The sequence below is a fragment of the Pan paniscus genome, chromosome 7 (genome assembly GCF_029289425.2).
Source record: "Pan paniscus chromosome 7, NHGRI_mPanPan1-v2.0_pri, whole genome shotgun sequence".
Taxonomy (NCBI): domain Eukaryota; kingdom Metazoa; phylum Chordata; class Mammalia; order Primates; family Hominidae; genus Pan; species Pan paniscus.
In genome coordinates, this window is record NC_073256.2 from 37,128,328 (window position 1) to 37,146,953 (window position 18,626).

Sequence of the window (18,626 nt, forward strand, 5' to 3'; positions counted from 1 at the left end):
TTGTATGAGCACCTCAAGTGGAGAACTGAGTTTTATTCCTTCTGTTTCTCCCAACAATAAATGAATGCATTATTCCTTCTTTGTAGTCAAATATCTCGTGCAAATAATTTTATCAGTTTTTCCATGGTGAGTTGTCTCTACCTATGACCCTAAATGCCAAGCTCCCTACCTCTCTCTGCACACACTCAAATTAAATTTTTGGTTATATATTTAAAATATATGTTTTATCTATACCATTGTCCAGCTTAATATTTTACCGAGAGTCCAGTATGATGTAGTTTCTGCTGGTTAGGAATATGAGTATAGTCCCATAGACAGCAATGACACTGAGAATGTTATTCTAGTATTTCAAGAGGCACAATAGCAACTTCTTCTTGCCTTAGTTTTCTTGTTAGTAATGATTGCCAACCTATAGATGGCTACATTGAAGTTTAAAATGAAAATTACTTTCATTTTAAAGTTCCCTCATAAATGTCTTCATCCCAAATAACTTTTTCGAGCAAGAAAGTTTTCCTTCATTAATCTACATCTACTATTAAGAAACACTACTCTGATTAACAATTTTATATATCTAGATTCACTAGGGATTAAGGATATACAGTTATTTAATGTAGTAAGTCATTGCAAAAAAGGAAATTACCATGAGTTGCCTTTTTGAAAGAAAATCAAATAATTTTATATCAAGGTAAAAAATATTTTAACAAAAATTAGGAAGAACTCTTTTCATTAGGATGTAAGTTCAATTCTAAAAAGTACACACAAGGAATTCCAACTTTTCTTCATGGCTGATTCTAATGTTGGCAAATAAACAAAATGAAGCATTACAACAAAAAAATGAAAAACTTAAATGAAAGGCAACAAATTATATTAAAAATTGTAAGGTGGTACAACTAAATCAGTCTAAACTAATAGAAAAACTCTTGGGTGAAAAGAAAACGATTCGTCCTTATGAGATTACCATCTCCCACAGAGAAACAACTGAGATTACATTTTAATTAATATGTATTAATACCTAAAATGAAATGAGAATCAATGCTGAGTTAAGTAAAATATGATAAGGGAATCATATAATGAAAGTAAAAGAGCCCTAGAAGGCTTCTTTACTTGGAAAAAAGTTTTCTGAAGAGTTCACAAAACAAAGAGACTTTGGAAGTAGTTACCAATTTCATATTTAGGTCACTGGGTTGAATGAACAATCAAGGTACCCAGATAAAAAACAGGTAATAGTCATCCCATTGCCTCTATCACCCCCCAAGAATACACACAGAGATGTACATGCACACACTCACACCTTCATGGGCAGTGTTAAACATAATGGCAAAGAAGTGGGAGGAAATCTTTGCAAAGTTTTCTCTACTTCCTAATTTCAGCAAATCAGCCAACAAAGAGGCAGCAGTGATTTCCTGAAAACACCAGTCATGATTTAAATTTGCAACAAGGAAATGAAAAGCCAAACTACAAACTGTTGGTATTTAAAACCACACTTTCTAAAGCTCAGGGCTATCATAACACATGACTGGAAGGACAGAAAGATATCAATGTGCTACCACCTCACCTAATTAGCCAGAACAATTTAATATGTGAGGGCAGATGGGAAATAGTTTCACTTATTAGCAAATACAGCAAATGTTTTAAACTGTTATTGTTATAAAATGAGTTGTAGGGCAATATGAAATTGCAGGAAAGATTATTCCACGATGCAAAGTTGTAAAATGCTTATCCAGAGTTAAAAAGAACAAATGTGCTAAATGACAAGCAAGGCCAATGCTGCTGTAACTAAAACATGGAGGGTGCACAAGTGCAGAGGGAATCCAGAAGTTCATTATTTAAAACTGTTTTTTTTTTTTTTTGCTGACTTTATTAAAATGAGCCAATACATGATTTTTTTTTTTTAAACCAGGATAAGGGAGTGATATGGTTTGGATCTGTGTCCCCGCTCAAATCTCATGCTGGATTGTAACCCCAAATGTTGAAGGTGGGGCCTGGTGGGAGGTGGCTCGATCATAACAGCATTACCCCTTTAGTACTGTTCTCATGATAGTGAGTGAGTGAGTTAAGTCATCATGAGATCTGGTTGTTTAAAGGTATGGGGCACCTGCCCCCTCTCTCTCTTCCTCTTGCTCTGGCCATGTGAAGTGCCAGCTCCCCCTTCACTTTCTGCTGTGATTTAAAGTTTCCTGAGGCCTCCCCAGAAGCTGAGGAGATGCCAGCACCATGCTTCCTGTGTAGCCTGCAGAACCATCAGCCAATTAAACTTCTTTTTATATAAATTACCCAGTCTCAGGTATCATTTATGGCAGTGCCAGAATAAACAAATTCAGAAAAATGGGTCCCAAGAAGTGGGGCATTGCTATAAAAATACCTGAAAATGTAGCAGCAACTTTGGGAACTGGGTAATGGGCAGAGGTTGGAAGAGTGTGGATGGCTCAGAACATGACAGGAAGATGAGGGAAAGTTTGAGACTTCCTAGAGGCTTCTTAAATTGTTGTGACCAAAATGCTGATAGTGATATGGACAATAAAGTCCAGGCTGTGGAGGTATCAGATGGCAATGAGGAACTTATTGGGAACTAAAGCAAAGTTTATGTTTGTTATGCGTAAGCAAAGAACTTGGAGGCACTGTGCCCTTGCCCTAGGGATCTGTGGAACTTTGAACTTGAGAGTGATGATTTAGGGTATCTGGCAGAAGAAATTTCTAAGCAGCAAAGCATTAAAGAAGTAACCTGGCTGCTTCTAACAAACTATGCTTATATGTGCGAGCAAATAAATGACATAAAACTGGAACTTATATCTAAAAGTTTGGAAAATTTGCAGCCTGGCCATGTGAAAATTTGCAGCAGGCTGAAGAAATTTGCTTTACTAAAAGGCAGGCAAGTGCTGATAGCAAGAAAATGGGGAAAATGCCTCAAAGGCATTTCAGAGACCTTCGCAGCAGCCCCTCCTATCACAGGCCTGGAGGCTTAGGAGAGAAGAATGGTTTCATAGGCCAGGCCCAGGGAAGTTTCACTGCCCTATACTACTCCCTGCATCCCAGCCACTCTAGACAGAGCTGTGGCTAAAAGGGCCAAGGTACAGCTCAAGCTGCCACTCCAGAGAGTGTAAGCCATAAGCCTTGGTGGCTTCCACATGGCGTTAAGCCTATGGGTATGCAGAATGCAAGAGTTAAGGCTTCGGAGCCTTTGCCTAGATGTCAGAGAATGTATGGAAAAGCCTGGATATCCAGGCAGACATCTGCTGCAGGGGTGGAACCCTCTTGGAGAACCTCTACTAGGGGAGTGCAGAAGAGAAACGTGGGGTTGGTGCCCCAACAAAGAGTCCCCAATGGGTCACTGCTTAGTGGAGCTGTGAGAAGAGGGCTACCATCCTCCAAACCCCAGAATGGTAGAGCCCCCAGCAGTTTGCACCCTGCACCTGGAAAAGCCATAGGCACTCAACGCCAGCCCATGAGAGCAACCGCAGGCACTGAACTCTGGAAAAGCCACAGGGGCAGAGCTGCCCAAGGCCTTGGGAGCCCACTCCTCACAACAGTGTGCCCTGACTATAAGAAATGGAGTCAAAGCAGGTTATTATTGGAGCTTTAAGATTTAATGACTGTCCTGCCGGGGTTTCGGACTTGCACAGTGCCTGTAGCCCCTTTCTTTTGGCTGCTTTCTTCCTTTTGGAACAGGAGCATTTAGCCAATGCCTGTACCCCCATTGCATCTTGGGAGTAACTAATTTGTTTTTAATTTTACAGGCTCATAGGCACAAGCGACTAGGCTTGTCTCAGATAAGAGTGAGTTAAGGCTGAAATGAGTTAAGACTTTGAGGGACTGTTGGGAAGGCATGACTGTATTTTGCAATGTGAGAAGGACATGAGATTTTAGAGGGGCCAGGGATGGAATGATATGGTTTGGATCTGTGCTCCCACACAAATCTAATGTTGAATTGTAATCCCCACTGTTGGAGGTGGGATCTGGCGGTAAGTGATTGGATCATGGGGGAAGATTTCCCCCTTTGGTGCCGTTCTCATGGTAGTGAGTAAGTTATTGTGAGATCTGGTTGTTTAAAAGTGTGGCACTTCCACCCCACCCTGCTCTGGCCATGTGAAGTGCTGACTCCCTCTTTGCCTCCTGTCATGACTGAAAGTTTCCTGAGGCTTCCCCAGAAGCTGAGCAGATGCTAGCATCATACTTCCTGTATGGCCTGCAGACTGTGAGCCAATTAAACCTCTTTTGTTTATAAATTACCCAGTCTTAAGTATTGCTTTATAGCAGTGCAAGAACAGACTAAAACAGGGAGATTTCTTACAATTTGTAAACACTGTTGTAGAAAGCAGCAGTAAACATGAAAGTCAAAGGATGAAAGAGAAGAACATTAATTTTCCTAATAGACAATACTGAACTTACTTTATTTTCCTATTTGTGTTAATTGTTGTATTTTCTGAAGATCCTCATGCAGATACATTTTAAACAATTCCAACATAAGATATAAACTCCCATATCCACCTCAACTCACCTCATCCTACGCCATCCCAATCACAAAGAGTAATTACTCATTTTGTTTATCACTTAGACTGGAAATTTTTTAAAGCCAAGAAAAATGCCTCAATGCCTTGTATAGTTTTTTCCTCCCCAAATTATCAGCAGGCTGCATGATGCAAGTAGTTCAACAAATAGATGCTTCACTAATAATGAACAATTGAGCAAAGGAACTTGGAAACGCAAATGGTCATGGTCCTATATGACGTAGCTGAGACCTTCCACAAATCAATTTGACTCACTGCACTCTTCATTACAATTTTTGTATTTTTATCTTTGTACAGTCCTCCCTCTCCCCTCAATCTCAGATTGTGTTCTCATTAGGCAAGGATCTGTGTCTTATTCATATTTGTTATCTAGGGCACAGCACGGGGCCAGGCACAGGAGAAGCTGGATAGAGATTGCAGAATAGATGAATAAATAAATGATCCTTGCTACTAACTTAAGGAAAAACTCTAGTAATTCTATGAGCATTTAATGAGACTAGCAAATTGATACACCATTCTCTTAATGTGCACTGTATCAAAGGCTAGCACAGAAACATTCAGACTCAATCTCTGCTCTTCAAAGACTTTATAAGACGGGGTGGCTACAGAGATGCCAGGCAGCATGGTGGTGCCATAGGAGGCCATAACAGCTGGGAAAAATCCTAGCCTTCCCACCATACTGGACTTGGACCTATTGATGAACACTTCTTGAATTAATTTTCCCCATATATAAAGTAACAACAATGGACTACATAAGTACCTTTCAAAAAATTTTTAAAGAACATATACCTTAAAAATATTAAATAGAACCCTATACATACATTCAAAAGAGATATAAGTGGAGCTGTTTTGATCAGTTGAACTAGGCATAATACTTAAGGAAGCAGAACTGGGTCCCCAACAATTTTCAGACACACTCCCAGGTAAGGCCCCAAGGCATCTCCCTGTAACCCAAGGTTACACTGAACCCAGTCAGAAAACCAATGATATAAAAACCTATAAGGTTTATAACAGTTATAACATTCTCCGGTTCTAACATTCAATAATTCTATCGTGATTTCCTCTAAGGTTCTAACATCCACATCAAGATGCCTCCTGCGCAAGTCTTCCATGCATTATCCTACAAACTTTGCAGCATCACCACCTTTCCTTTAACTATTTTCTAAACTACACATTGTAGGGTTATCTTTTAAGAAATGTGGTTCCTTCATTACCATTAACATCCTTTCTATAGCCTTTTATGGAGCCTTCATTACATATAAACACTATGATCAGCAACAGAGGAGATAAAGGGACAAATCCAGACATGTATCATTTCCTTAAAGAGCTTACAATCTAATGGCACGTTACTACAAATAACCATAATGGGGTGTAGAAACTGCTGGTGTCATTAGATAAAGTAAAATGGAAGCTTAAGGCTGAGATCATACTTCTGGTTAGCAAGATCAGAAAAAACTTCAAGAAAACAGATGGAATAGGAGCTGGACTGTGAAGGATGATAGGCTTTGAACATAAAAGGATTATGGGACACAGGTTCCTAGCAGAGGTGACTTCACGAACACTGAATGGAGAACAAAATCAATTATTGGCAGAACGTGAAGGGCCTAATTAAAGTTTTACAGCACATAGGAACTTCACAGAGGTTAAAGTACAGGGAAGACTGGAGACAGAAGGCCTTGTTGAGGAGGCAAACACTATAAATGCCTGAAAAACAAAAGAATGGCAGCAGTGAAGAGGAAAGATGCTGTTTGGAGCCATTTCTGCAGGGGTTCGAAGTGGTGGCGTGGGAGGGTGTCAAAGATGATGTAAAGGCTAAAATCCAGGTAAGCCGGAAACACTGGTGTCATTAACAGAAATGGAGCACACACGACAAGTTTGGAGACAGATGATGAGCGCTAAGTGCCAGCAGAAACATCCTGCAGGAAAATGCAAACACTGAATTGAAACTTGGGAAAGAGGTCAGAGCTGTATATATATAGGAAGAATTTTTACAGAAATGGCAGAAGTTTTAAGAGTGAATTGCAATTGCTGAGGAGGAGACTACATTGGAAGAAGAGAATTCTAAGTGTCCATCTAACACTAAGGGATAATACGAGGAAAATGGGTCAGAGAAAGTCTAGTTAGAGAGGTATGGGAGAAACGGGAGAGCACAGTGTTATAAATAATTATATCTATGTACATATACTTTTATCAAGGAAAAAGCTTAGTGTTTTTTTTTTTTTTGAGACCAAGTCTCACTCTGTCACCCAGGCTGGGGTATAGTGGCACAATCTCAGCTCACTGCAACCTCTGCTTCTTGGGTTCAAGCAATTCTCCTACCTCAGCCTCCTGAGTAGCTGGGATTACAAGTGCACGCCACCACGCCCAGCTAATTTTTGTATTTTTAGTAGAGATGAAGTTTCACCATGTTGGCCAGGCTGGTCTCGAACTCCTGACCTCAAGTGATCCACGCTCCTCAGCCTCCCAAAGTGTTGGGATTACAGGCGTGAGCCACCGTGCCCAGCTGCTTAGTTCCTTTTCTAAAGGATCACATACACTGATACATGTCAGTGTTCTCAGAATTGTGTTCTAAATAAAAAGCACCAGTTTTAGTAGACGTTAAAAGGTGCTTTAAGATAAAAATAAGATTCAGTGATTTAATAAATTGGGGTATTGGCCATTTATTTCCTACAGAAATTCAAAATGTACATCAGGTTTTTAAATTCAAATTTCTCCTGCAGAAATTCAAGATGTACGTTGATTGAACAGGCTGATAACAGAGAGATCTGTTTAATTTTGTTTGAGCTGGCATTTATTTCAAGACTTAGTTGACCCATAATCCCTTTGTTTTATATCTGCTTGATAGAGCAGTACTTCTTCCACAGGAGGAAACATTGAAATATGGCAAAACTCAGAAATTTACAGAATATTAGAACTAGAAAAAATACTTGTGATCATTTCATCCAATTCCTTCATTTTATAGGTGAAGATAGAAAGTTAATTATATGATAACCACTATAGTGTCTTCTTCTAATTCTTGACAACGTATAAAAATGTAGTCTATGTATATGCATATGAACAAGAGAGAAAAAGGAAAAAAGACAAAAAAAAAAAGAAATTGGGGCTTTGAAAGCTACAGCATCAGGCATCAATTGAATAGCAACTTGCCTTATGTTCAGTGTTTTCGAACATTTCAGTATCATCCTGAAGGTTACATGAGACTCAATAATTGCTCAGTCTTGCAAAAGAGGAAACTGAGGACTACAGGTTAACTTGGTCAGTGAACCAGCTACTACATGAAAAAGCTGTAATTCACAACAAAATTTATCTGACTCTGAAATCCAGGCTTCTGAACAAGATGCTCTGCTAACTTCACAAGAAGAAGCCAGTTACTGGGTAAACTCCCGCCCCTCCACCCTTGGGTAACACGCAAGACATAGCTTTCTTGCATCAAACTCTGACTACCTATAAATGAATAAATAAAATCTGCTGTAACAAATTCAAAAAAAAAACCTAGATTTACAAAACAGGTCCTCAAGAGTATATGTATTTGTTTTTAAAATAACTTCATAAAAGAATCTTCAATGTATTCTCTTGCCCAGAGTGAATATGATGATGCCATTTTTATTTATTTTCTCTAGACTGCATATTCTGCGTATGTCAGGATGTCCTTTTTGCATTTCATCAAGATTCTTACTATATCCTTCACAAAATTTTCCTATCAAACCCACTTTTGTTCATGAGAAATAAGCCTAAAGAAGAATGATCACCTTTGATAGTAGACCATGAATTCTTAATGATCAGTCTTCCTTGAAATAGCACGCTGCCTTTAAATAAGTCTCATCATGAATATACATACAGACACATAAGCCATACATATATGTATGCAAATATTAAAGTCTTAACTTTTGACTCCCTAACTTGCAATAGGACCATGACTCTACAGTGAGTAGACGCAATTCAAGTGGTGCTGATACTTCAAAAATAAATTCCTGCACATTATATGTAATACATAGTCAACTACTAACCCATGTTCCTCCAACGTGCAGATAACAGAACAAGTTTTATCTCCCAAGTTATGATTCTGTAAACCCGAGTTCATCGTAGAATGCTGTGTTAGGTCACGTGGTAAAACAATACTTATGAATACTTAGTAAAAATAAAAAATAAAATCCACAAAGTTCTAATTACAAAAAACACATTTTGACCTAATATTCTGGTAATGTGATTAAAAATTTCATATTCTTCCATAATAATTTTATAAAAATTAAAATTTTGAACTGCTATATTGATTAGCGAAATTTTAACAACAGTGGTATTGTTCTACGTAGACCTAGGTGTACTTCATCTTTAATAGTATTTCTCAAAGTATGTACCCTGAAACACTATATTTTACTGTCAAAGAGAATCAGGAAACATTACACATTCTATTCCTCTCTTGGGGACTGATAACACACATTGGCATTGGATAAGCTCCTAGAAGTTCTGAGGTTTAAATAAGCTTTATTCAATCCATCATCTCCCAAGCTTGTTCCATTCAGAGAACCTTTTTTTGGTTGCTGTTGTTGTTTTGTGCTTAGTATCTATCAGTGTCCTAGTATGATTAGTATCATAGGAAATAAACCTGAAAAGCCATGATCTATGATGATAGGAAGTAGATAATTAAAATAAGTGGGTGATACCAAAACCATTTGTATTACATTTTGGAATACACGCTATTCATCAGCAGATTTTTCTTTTAGAATGTTACTTTTTAAAAGATAAATTTAAGGCCGGGCGCGGTGGCTCACTCCTGTAATCCCAGCACTTTGGGAGGCCGAGGCAGGCGGATCACAAGGTCAGGAGATCGAGACCATCCTGGCTAACACTGTGAAACCCCGTCTCTACTAAAAATGCAAAAAAAAAAAATTAGCTGGGAGTGGTAGTGGGCACCTGTAGTCCCAGCTACTCAGGAGGCTGAGGCAGGAGAATGGCGTGAACCCAGGAGGCAGAGCTTGCAGTGAGCCGAGATTGCGCCACTGCACTCCAGCCTGGGCGACAAAGCCAGACTCCGCCTCAAAAAAAAAAAAATTAAAAGATAATTAATTACCTACAGGTACAGCAACCATTTTAAAAGCAGAATAGGAACACACTGAGTACTAAAAAACCACAGGATACTCTGGGTTTACTTGTATAAAACCGAAATAGGTTTTACTTGTATCTGGGTTTACTTGTATAAAGCCAAAGTAGGTAAGACACTTGGTGTAAAATGAGAATTGGCAATGCATATTTAATCCTTCTCTAAGATCACTTCCAAGGCATAAAGACAGTAGGAAAAAAGTGAGTAGTTCATTATTAAAAGGCTGACGTCCAGCACACTTACACTGCCCATTCAAGCTTCTCATTCTTGATTGAGTTGTACAGAGCCTGTAAAGAGAGAAAATGAGATCAAATTATTCTTTCCATTCTGTTCCACATTTTGAATTCAGCAAATGACCAAGTAATTCCTTCATAAAAGGATAGGCACGAAGCCCCCCTTGTCAGTCACCTTGATTTTAGAAAGGTGAAGAATACATGGGGAGGCAAATGAGCATTGGGTGAACAACGAACGTTTCATGAAACAAAGAGACTTTCACAAAGTTAAAACTGTCTTGTATCAATAAGGCACAGTACTGTACTATGTTTCATTATAGTAAAATATTAGGATGTGATTAAAATTATACTGTGCATGCTATTTCTCATATTGAAAATATGGTCTTGTAGTTTCACTCAGTTGGACAGTGGAGTACTCATACTTTTTTCTTTTCTTCTTTTTTTTCAGACGGAGTCTCACTCCATTGCCCAGGCTGGAGTGCAACGGCACAATCTTGCCTCACTACAACCTCTGCCTCCTGGGTTCAGGTGATTCTCTTGCTTCAGCCTCCCGAGTAGCTGGGATTACAGGCGTGTGCCACCACACCTGGCTAATTTTTGTATTTTTAGTAGAGACGGGGTTTCACCATGTTGGTCAGACTGGTCATGAACTCCTGATCTCAGGTGATCCACCCGCCTCAGCCTCCCAAAGTGCTGGGATTAGAGGCATGAGCCACTGCGCCTGGCTGCTTTTTTTTTTTTTTCATTAATGAAAGAAATAGAATTGTTTTCATGGCAAATTAAAGAGTAAGATACATGGTAGGGGGACTGAAGCCAGACATGGAAAAGCATCTTAGAATAGTTTTAGAGTTTCGATACCACTGACTTAAACAGTTTTTATTATAAATGTAACATCCCAATTCTGCCTTACAGTTAAGTATTACATTGTGGGTGTGTGTGGTTGTGGCAGATTGGATAAAAAGCTTCTTTAGACCCTTGGTAACAATAATGGTAAAGTCAGCACAAGACTGCCACCCTGATCCTCCCAGCTCTAGCATTACAAAGGTCCTTGTAGTGAGCTTGTTCCACTATACCAACTACCGAGAAACATTTTTTTAAGAGACAGGGTGTTGCTGTGTTGCCCAGGCTGCAGTGCAGTGACTATTCACAATCATGATAATAGTGCACAACAGCCTCAAACTCCAGGGCTCAAGTGATTCTCCTGCCTCAGCTTCCTGAACAGCTGGGACTACAGGCATATGCCACAGTGTCTAGCTTTACCTTTGAATTTTAAGTAAGATGTTATAAGGAACACACAAATGCATTTCTAAGGTACAAAACCACAAGAGCAAATTATATTTAACAAAATAACGGTATGCATAACAATATGATGATGATGTTGGAACATTTTTCCTCAAAGAATGACTTGGATCAATTAGAACTTGAAGGCTTAGCCAAGAGTTCATTTACTCTGAGATAGAAAAAAGGGGGATCACATGTCATCTAACCTCTTGTCTTTCAAACGAGAAAAGGCAGGTTCAGAAAGTTGTCCAAGCAGCACAGCAGAGCGGAACTGCCTTGTATTTCTATCCTTTCACCCTTAACATTGTCTCATTCAAGTGTTTACATGTGTGTAAGCAAACAATACACACCAATAGTGAATTCACTTTTCAGCAAAATACTTCCAAATTCAGTACAAATTTATTTAAGTTGTAGAATTTATATTATTTACGACTCAATAAGTGTATTCTTAGCCAGTATCTTGACAAACTTCATGAAAGTTCTCAATTGTGGCTTTAATAGTCAATTCAACTATTGAAATATTACAGTAGCTAATAAAAACCAGGTCATATTTTATATTTTTCAGGACATGATAGGTATTCTCAAACACAAAACGGATAGAACATACAATTAAAATATGGAGTATACTGAGGCACAAAGACCATGCTATAAATTGGATATTTGTTTTGAAGAACTCAGGATTACTGAAGAGATCCAATCTATGATATAGTTAATGTATCAGGAGGCTGAACACCTATGGAAGTGCAGAGAGAGTTGAAATCTGGCTCAAATCTCAGGAGGGCTTTCGTTGGATAAACGCCTTTTAAATGAATTATATTACTTGCATGAGCCATTTTGAACCCACAAGTAACAGTGGGCTGAGAAACTACAAATGAAAAGAGACAGATCATTAAAGGTTCTTTAGATGCTACTATCATACCCAATATTACCCAGAGTAATTCACAATGTGGCAAAGATTATTAAAAAATCTGTTCATAAAGGTAGACAGTTTAAATGACAGCTAAACATCTAAAATTTTTCTAATACATTCATTTCTGTTCTAGCACAAATTTTTTCAAATACTTTTTCCCTCAAGAATATTTTGTTTAAAGAGAAGTAGAATTGTAAATTTAAAAATTCTTGCTATTCAATCAGTCAGATATCTCATGAAGATAATCTATTATAAAGCATCTTGCCGAATTCCACAGACTTACAGTATTGCAGGTCAAGTCCTCTCACTGTGTAAATAACATAGAATAGATTTTTTTTTGTAGCATGCCGAATCCAAACAGTGGGTGTCATCCCTATTCTTTTCAACTGCAAAATTGCAAAGAATTTTCCTTGTTCTTTGTAGTGCTTTATCACAATTCAATATTTTTCTTAATAAAAGGAAGACGCTTTACAAATGCATCCAAAACTTAAATACACTCTCAACACAACTTCCCATCTTTTTATCTACTCAGCCTAGTTAAGAAATGAATTCCCTTGATTCTTCTTTATCTCTAGCCTGGCAGTCATTACTTCCTTTCCCGTGTAGCCTAGACGTCATAGTCTCTCACCTCCACCAGTCTAGTTAGTATCTTCGATTTCTTTGTTCTGCTGTTGTACATGAAAATATTAATAGATACTATATAATTCTTTTTTTTTTTTTTTTTGAGGCAGGGTCTTGCTTGGTCACCCGGGCTGGAGTACAGTGGTGCAGTCATAGCTCACTGCAGCCTCAAAATCCTGGGCTCTAGGGATCCTCTTGCCTTAGCCTTCTAAGTAGCTGTGGTTACACCTATATAACTCTTGATCAATCCTACTCTGATTTCTCCGTATGAAAATCCTACAGATTAGTTAAGATTTCTTTTACTTTCAAATGTCAAATACCTAAACACTACCTTAAGGGTAAGGAGGCCTAATAATTAATGTAGTCAGATCATAAAAAAGTATGCTGTAGTAGCCTCAGGGATCCAGGAATTTCTCTCTCATCTCAATTCGCCTCTTTCTACCCCAACCATCTGCAGTCCTTGTTTCTCCACTACACAAGAAACACATCCAAAACAAGCAACACCTTTTCACAGCTTGTCTCTCTCAATAGTAACAACAACAAACTAGTTATTTCTCCCAGCTCCACTATGAAAGTTCCCAGGAGAGGTTCAGTTCACCTATCCTTCCCATAGACAGATCTGTGTGGCTAGGAGAAAGTTCTATGACTCGGCCCATCTCTGAAGCCAAGGGGACTAGGGGGTTGTGGGGAGGTGGGTATTAATGAAGGGTAGCACTGACCTAGCCACTAATAATCCTCCTGAACTTCGCAGCCTCCCCAATTTGTATGTGACTAATTCAGCACTACTAGAGAAAATTAAACAATAGAACAAATTAATGCCATTGAATATTCATCAACTCAAACTTCAGCAGGGTCTTCATTCATGAGCCTCTTGCCATCTCCTCTAAAATGCATCTGCACTAGCACCTATTTCTCCTTTCTGATGGTAAGGGAAGAACCAACAAAATGGGATTTCAGAACTGAACTCAGAGATCATGAAACAAAGGTTTCCTTATACGGATGAGGAAATGAAATCCCATGTTAATTAACTTCTCTCCACATTCCATAACTTGTTTTTCACAAACACTGACTCAAGTAAATAACACTTCATGTTTACATCAACTAAGTACATTGTGTCCTCCTAAGACCAAACCTTATAGCATCGTATATGCCTGGCCAAAGTCAGAGCCCATTTGAAAAGATAATAAGACTTGTGCCTCTCTTAGAATATATTCAAATAATCTGGTAATGTTCTATTCTTAAAAGATGAGCTTTAAAGAGCCACCGTTGCTAGGACACATGCTTGAAGTGCCTTTGTCAGTGAGGATGATGGGCTGGCTGCACTGATCCTATACTCTTAGTCCATTTAGGACCAAAGGCATTTGTCATGAGAATGGCTAAAACTGGAGGCATAGTCTATGGCTGAGAAAAACAACTTATCTCCAGCTATGTGATGGGTTATCTGGCCTAGCCCCGAGAGGGCAGGTTTTGGGGAGAAACAATGCTATGGACTGGTAGTTAGAGCTAAGTGGAGAAAGTTACCACATGGACCTTAATGGGACAGGGCAGCCCACATGAATACATACAGTGAAGCGATAACTCACTGTGGAAGGCTGAAGAATGGCACCCCCAATGTCCAGGTCCCAATCTCTAGAACTTGTGAATGTTACCTTATATGGCAAAAACTTTAAAGATGTGATTAAGTTAAAGAACTTGAGATGGGGAACGTACGTGGGTGGGCTCTAAATGCAATCACAAGTGTCTTTATAGAAGGCAGACGGAGATTTAAGAAAGAAAAGAAGGCATCATGAAGAGGAATATGGAAATTAGAGTAATACACATGTAAGTCAAAGAATGCTGGCGACCACCAGAGGTTAGAAGAGGCGAGGAAGAGACTTTTCCCCTGAACCCTCCAGAGGGTAAAAAGCCCTGTTGACCTCTTGATTTCAGACTTCTGGCCTCTGCAATTGTGAGAATGCATTTCTGTTTTTTAAGACACCAAGTTTGTGGTAATTTGTTTCAGCAGCCCGAGGAAACTAATACTCTAGCGTACTAGAGAATAGCAGATACCTAGCAAAGAATGACGATATACCCACAGGTGGATTTCAGGAAATAGTTCCAGGGTCAGTCCCTAGGACAAACAGTCTTTCCCCACGGTGGTCTTATCTAAAGATGTGACGGTGCACGCGAAAATCAACCGAGGAATTTTTAAAAACACTGATTATTGTGCCCTGTCCTAGATCTACCACATCAGCTCCTTGGATGAGGAAACTGCGTGAATATTTCTAAATGCTCCACATGTAACTCTGATTGGAAGCTTTGGTTAAAAAATCACTGCTTTGCAAGCTTACCCATCTTTTATCTAACTGCAATTTCTGTAACTTAACCCCAGAGCCAGATCACAACCACACACCTCTCTTGACACTAGCCAGGACAGAATGACTCTTTGAATTTGAAGATCATCATTTTTAAGAATGAGAAAGCAAAGAAAATTGCTTAAATTACAGAGGTAAACATATTCTGGTCTAAATTTACTTTTAAGTCTTTGTTCCTCACTTTTGGTTGCTTCTCAGAGACGATAAAATGCAATTTTATTCAAGGCTTTAGTGCTGTCATTGCCAGCCCACACAGGGCTCTCTGAAGCTTTTCTACATTACCATGCATTGTGTAACCGTGAGTCTCTCTTTCTCTCTCCAACATATTTTGCACAGTTGATGGAATTCGTGTATTTTAGTTCAATCATCACTAAACTCCAATTAATTTTTTTCTCTGCGGTTCCTGAATCATTATGAAAAGTATGGAGGATATCACAGCTTCCAGTTTCAGTGAAACTGACAGTGACCGCAGTGGAATTTGTACTCAGAAAGAATTATGACACCATCCATACCACAATTCCCTCTTTCAAATGCTATGCTGGCTCTCATGCAGATACTTAGATCAAGCAGACTGTTAAGTATAGAATTAAATATGCACCACTCTGGCAGTGTTATCAGAGAAAGAGCATGTTTGAAAAAGACATTGGTTAAAAATTAATGATAAAACCAGTTATTAGATGAATATCAAAATGGTTAGAAAAACTCAAAATACTTTGCAATGGTCTTCAACTTTTATTATCGTCTCTATGCCTTAAAATAATATTGAAAAACTGCACTATCTCTCACTATAGGAAGCTTCTCCAAAACTAGGACTGGGAATTGACTCTTTTTTTGCCCCCTCCCCACCAGTGGAGGTCCTTACACCTTGCGATGTACCAAATAAGGTTATAGGTGAGGGTTATGACTTTTTTTTCTTAAGTGGCAAAGGGCAATTGTTAAGCAGAGATGCAAAAGGAGAAATAGCCTGAAGACTTGACCACAAGAGAATTCACAGGTAGATCCATTTTAGGGAGAAGTACATACAGAAGATGAGTTTCTGGAAATGGATTCCCTTTAAGCTATTCGTGTTCTCCCATACCCACAGGACAGTTTTCATATGCCCAAGTTTAAAGAGTGCCACATTAGAGAATGTATATTCATAAGCAACCTGGTCAACATTCATCTTTTCAGCTCTTATTTAGGGTAACAGAACATGCTTGAATTTTTTTTTTCTTTTCACTTCTATGGTTAGATGTAGTTTTGAAATCGAGTCAACATGTAAACAGAGCTGAAATCTGTATCTTGGGCAATTAATCTTGTGTTGTGATGTACTTCCAAACCCAGTCACAGTCCCAAAACCACCTAACCATGAATAGATGTCCCAGCACAAATTCGTATTAATGAACACTAGAAAATTAATTTTCAAGCCCTTATCTTATTGAAAGAGAATCTGAAGTATAATTAGTATGTATAATTCATCATGTAATCATTTTTAAGCACATTCCAGAGGCTAGGGAGGCATTATGCTAGGTACAGATGAATCTGTTCTGTCTTCAGAGGCCTCTTATATAAGGAATACAAAATGTGCTGTTAACCCTGACTGAACTTTACCTAGTGAAGAATTAGTCAGCTAATGGAGTCAACTAATTTTTTTCCTACTTACAATGTGCGAGACACTTTCACACACAGTATCTAATATGTGACATGTTATACATATTTTCTTGAGAGAAAAATTTGATAAAAGAGAGAACAGATCCAATCTTATGAGCAAAGAATTTGAAACGAGTGGGTGGGGCACCTGTCACTGACTTGTACATTTAAGACAAATCAATTTACCTGGCCCTCATTTTCTTTACACGCAACAGGAGAGGGCTGCATAAAGTTAGTGTTCTTTGCCCCCTTCCAGATCTACTATTTTACAATTCTACTTGAGAAAGACCTTAGCTATCACCCAGCCAAACTCCCAAACTAGTCCTTTCTTTAGTCTCTGCTCCCTTTTCCTGTGTTCCTCACTAAATATTTTTTGCCACGGTTTTTGATCAATAACATCACTACCTGCTCTCAAATCCCAGGCACAGCTTTTACAGATTAATAAATGCACATTTTAAAATTGCAAATGAACGAACAAGAATAGGAGAGGGAGTGGGAGCTATAGCAAGAAAGCCAGAGAAATGTTATGAGGTGGGGGAAGGGGAGCAATGGGACTCTGACTGCCTCTTGTCAAATGCACCTTTCTGAGCTACAACAGTTTGAACCACCATTTCTTCATTATTACTGAAGAAAAATAAGGTAGCCAAAGACAATACTAACTAAACACACCTGCCAAAGAATATGGCCAGCATCTCTGGGGATGCACAAAATCAAACCTGAAAGTGAAGGCCGGGCGCAGTGGCTCACAAATGTAATCCCAGCACTTTGGGAGCCGCAGAGGGAGGATCACTTGAGCCCAGGAGTTCGAAACCAGCCTAGCCAACGTGGCGAAACCCAGCCTTTACCAAAAACACAAAAATTAGCCAGGTGTGGTGACACGTGCCTGTAGTCCCAGCTACTTGGAGGCTGAAGCAGGAGGATTGCTTGAACCGAGGAGGTGGAGGTTTTAGTGAGCCAAGATCATGCCACTGCACTCCAGCCTGGGCGACAGAATGAGACTTTGTCTCAAAAAGCCAAAAAGCAAAAAAATAAACCGAATAAAAATGTAATTGCTAATTATCTTTTGTACTAACATAACACTTCAAACTTTTACTAATGTGTGTATGCATTCATTCATTTATTTTGGGGGTGGACTTGATCAATAAGATGTATTCAAACACAGCACATTCCTCCTAAACTACTTTTGCTTCACCTTGAGATTACCTTCTATTGAACTGGCTGTTGTGTCTTAGAGAAAGTGTCTTAACTATGCTAGTATGAATAACACTATTCCAAATGTAAACAAAACATTAAGATTGCTGCTAAGTTCTTTGTAGAGTAAAGGTTTTAAGTATAGGGATACCTCACTGTATTGTGCTTTGCCTCACTGAGCTTCACGTATACTACAGTGCTTTACAACTTGAAGGTTTGTGGCTACCCTGTTTTGAGCAAATCTGTCAGTGCCATTTTCTTCCAGGAGCACAGTTTCACTTTGTATCTCTCTGTCACATTTCGACAATTCTCACAATTCAAACATTTGATTATTATATTTGCTATGGTGATCAGTGATCTTTGATGTTACTACTGTAATTGTTTTGGGGAGCCATGAACCATCTCCATGTAAGATGGTAAACTTACTAAATGTTATGCGTTCTGAGCACTGCACTGACCAGCTGTTCCCTAAGACACAATAATATTGAAATTAGACCAATTAGTAATCCTGCAATGGTCTCTAACTGTTCAAGTAAAAGGAAGAGTTGCATGACTCTCACTTTAAATCAAAAGCTAGAAATGATTAAGCTTAGTGAGGCTAAGGCTAGGCTGAAGGTGAGGTTTCTTGCACCAGTTAACCAAGTTGTAAATGAAAAGAAAAAGTTCTTGAAGAAAATTAAAAGTGTTACTCCAGGGAATACACAAAATATAAGAAAGTGAAACAGATTTATTGCTGATATGGAGAAAGTTTAAATGGTCTGGATAGAAGATTAAATCAGCCACAACAGTCCCTTAAGGCCAAAG

The 18,626-nt window shown here is 38.7% G+C and overlaps 1 protein-coding gene across 11 annotated transcripts in view; it reads right to left on the reverse strand.

The window, feature by feature from the left end:
• The window catches only part of PSD3 (pleckstrin and Sec7 domain containing 3), a 713,864-nt gene that overhangs the window by 116,828 nt on the left and 578,410 nt on the right, over window positions 1-18,626 (reverse strand). For all 11 annotated transcript variants that reach the window (XM_003823634.7, XM_055116331.2, XM_063607125.1 and 8 more), the window contains one exon: window positions 9,847-9,890. In XM_003823634.7, the coding sequence (XP_003823682.5) occupies window positions 9,847-9,890 (44 nt within the window). The remainder of the gene's footprint in view (window positions 1-9,846; window positions 9,891-18,626) is intronic.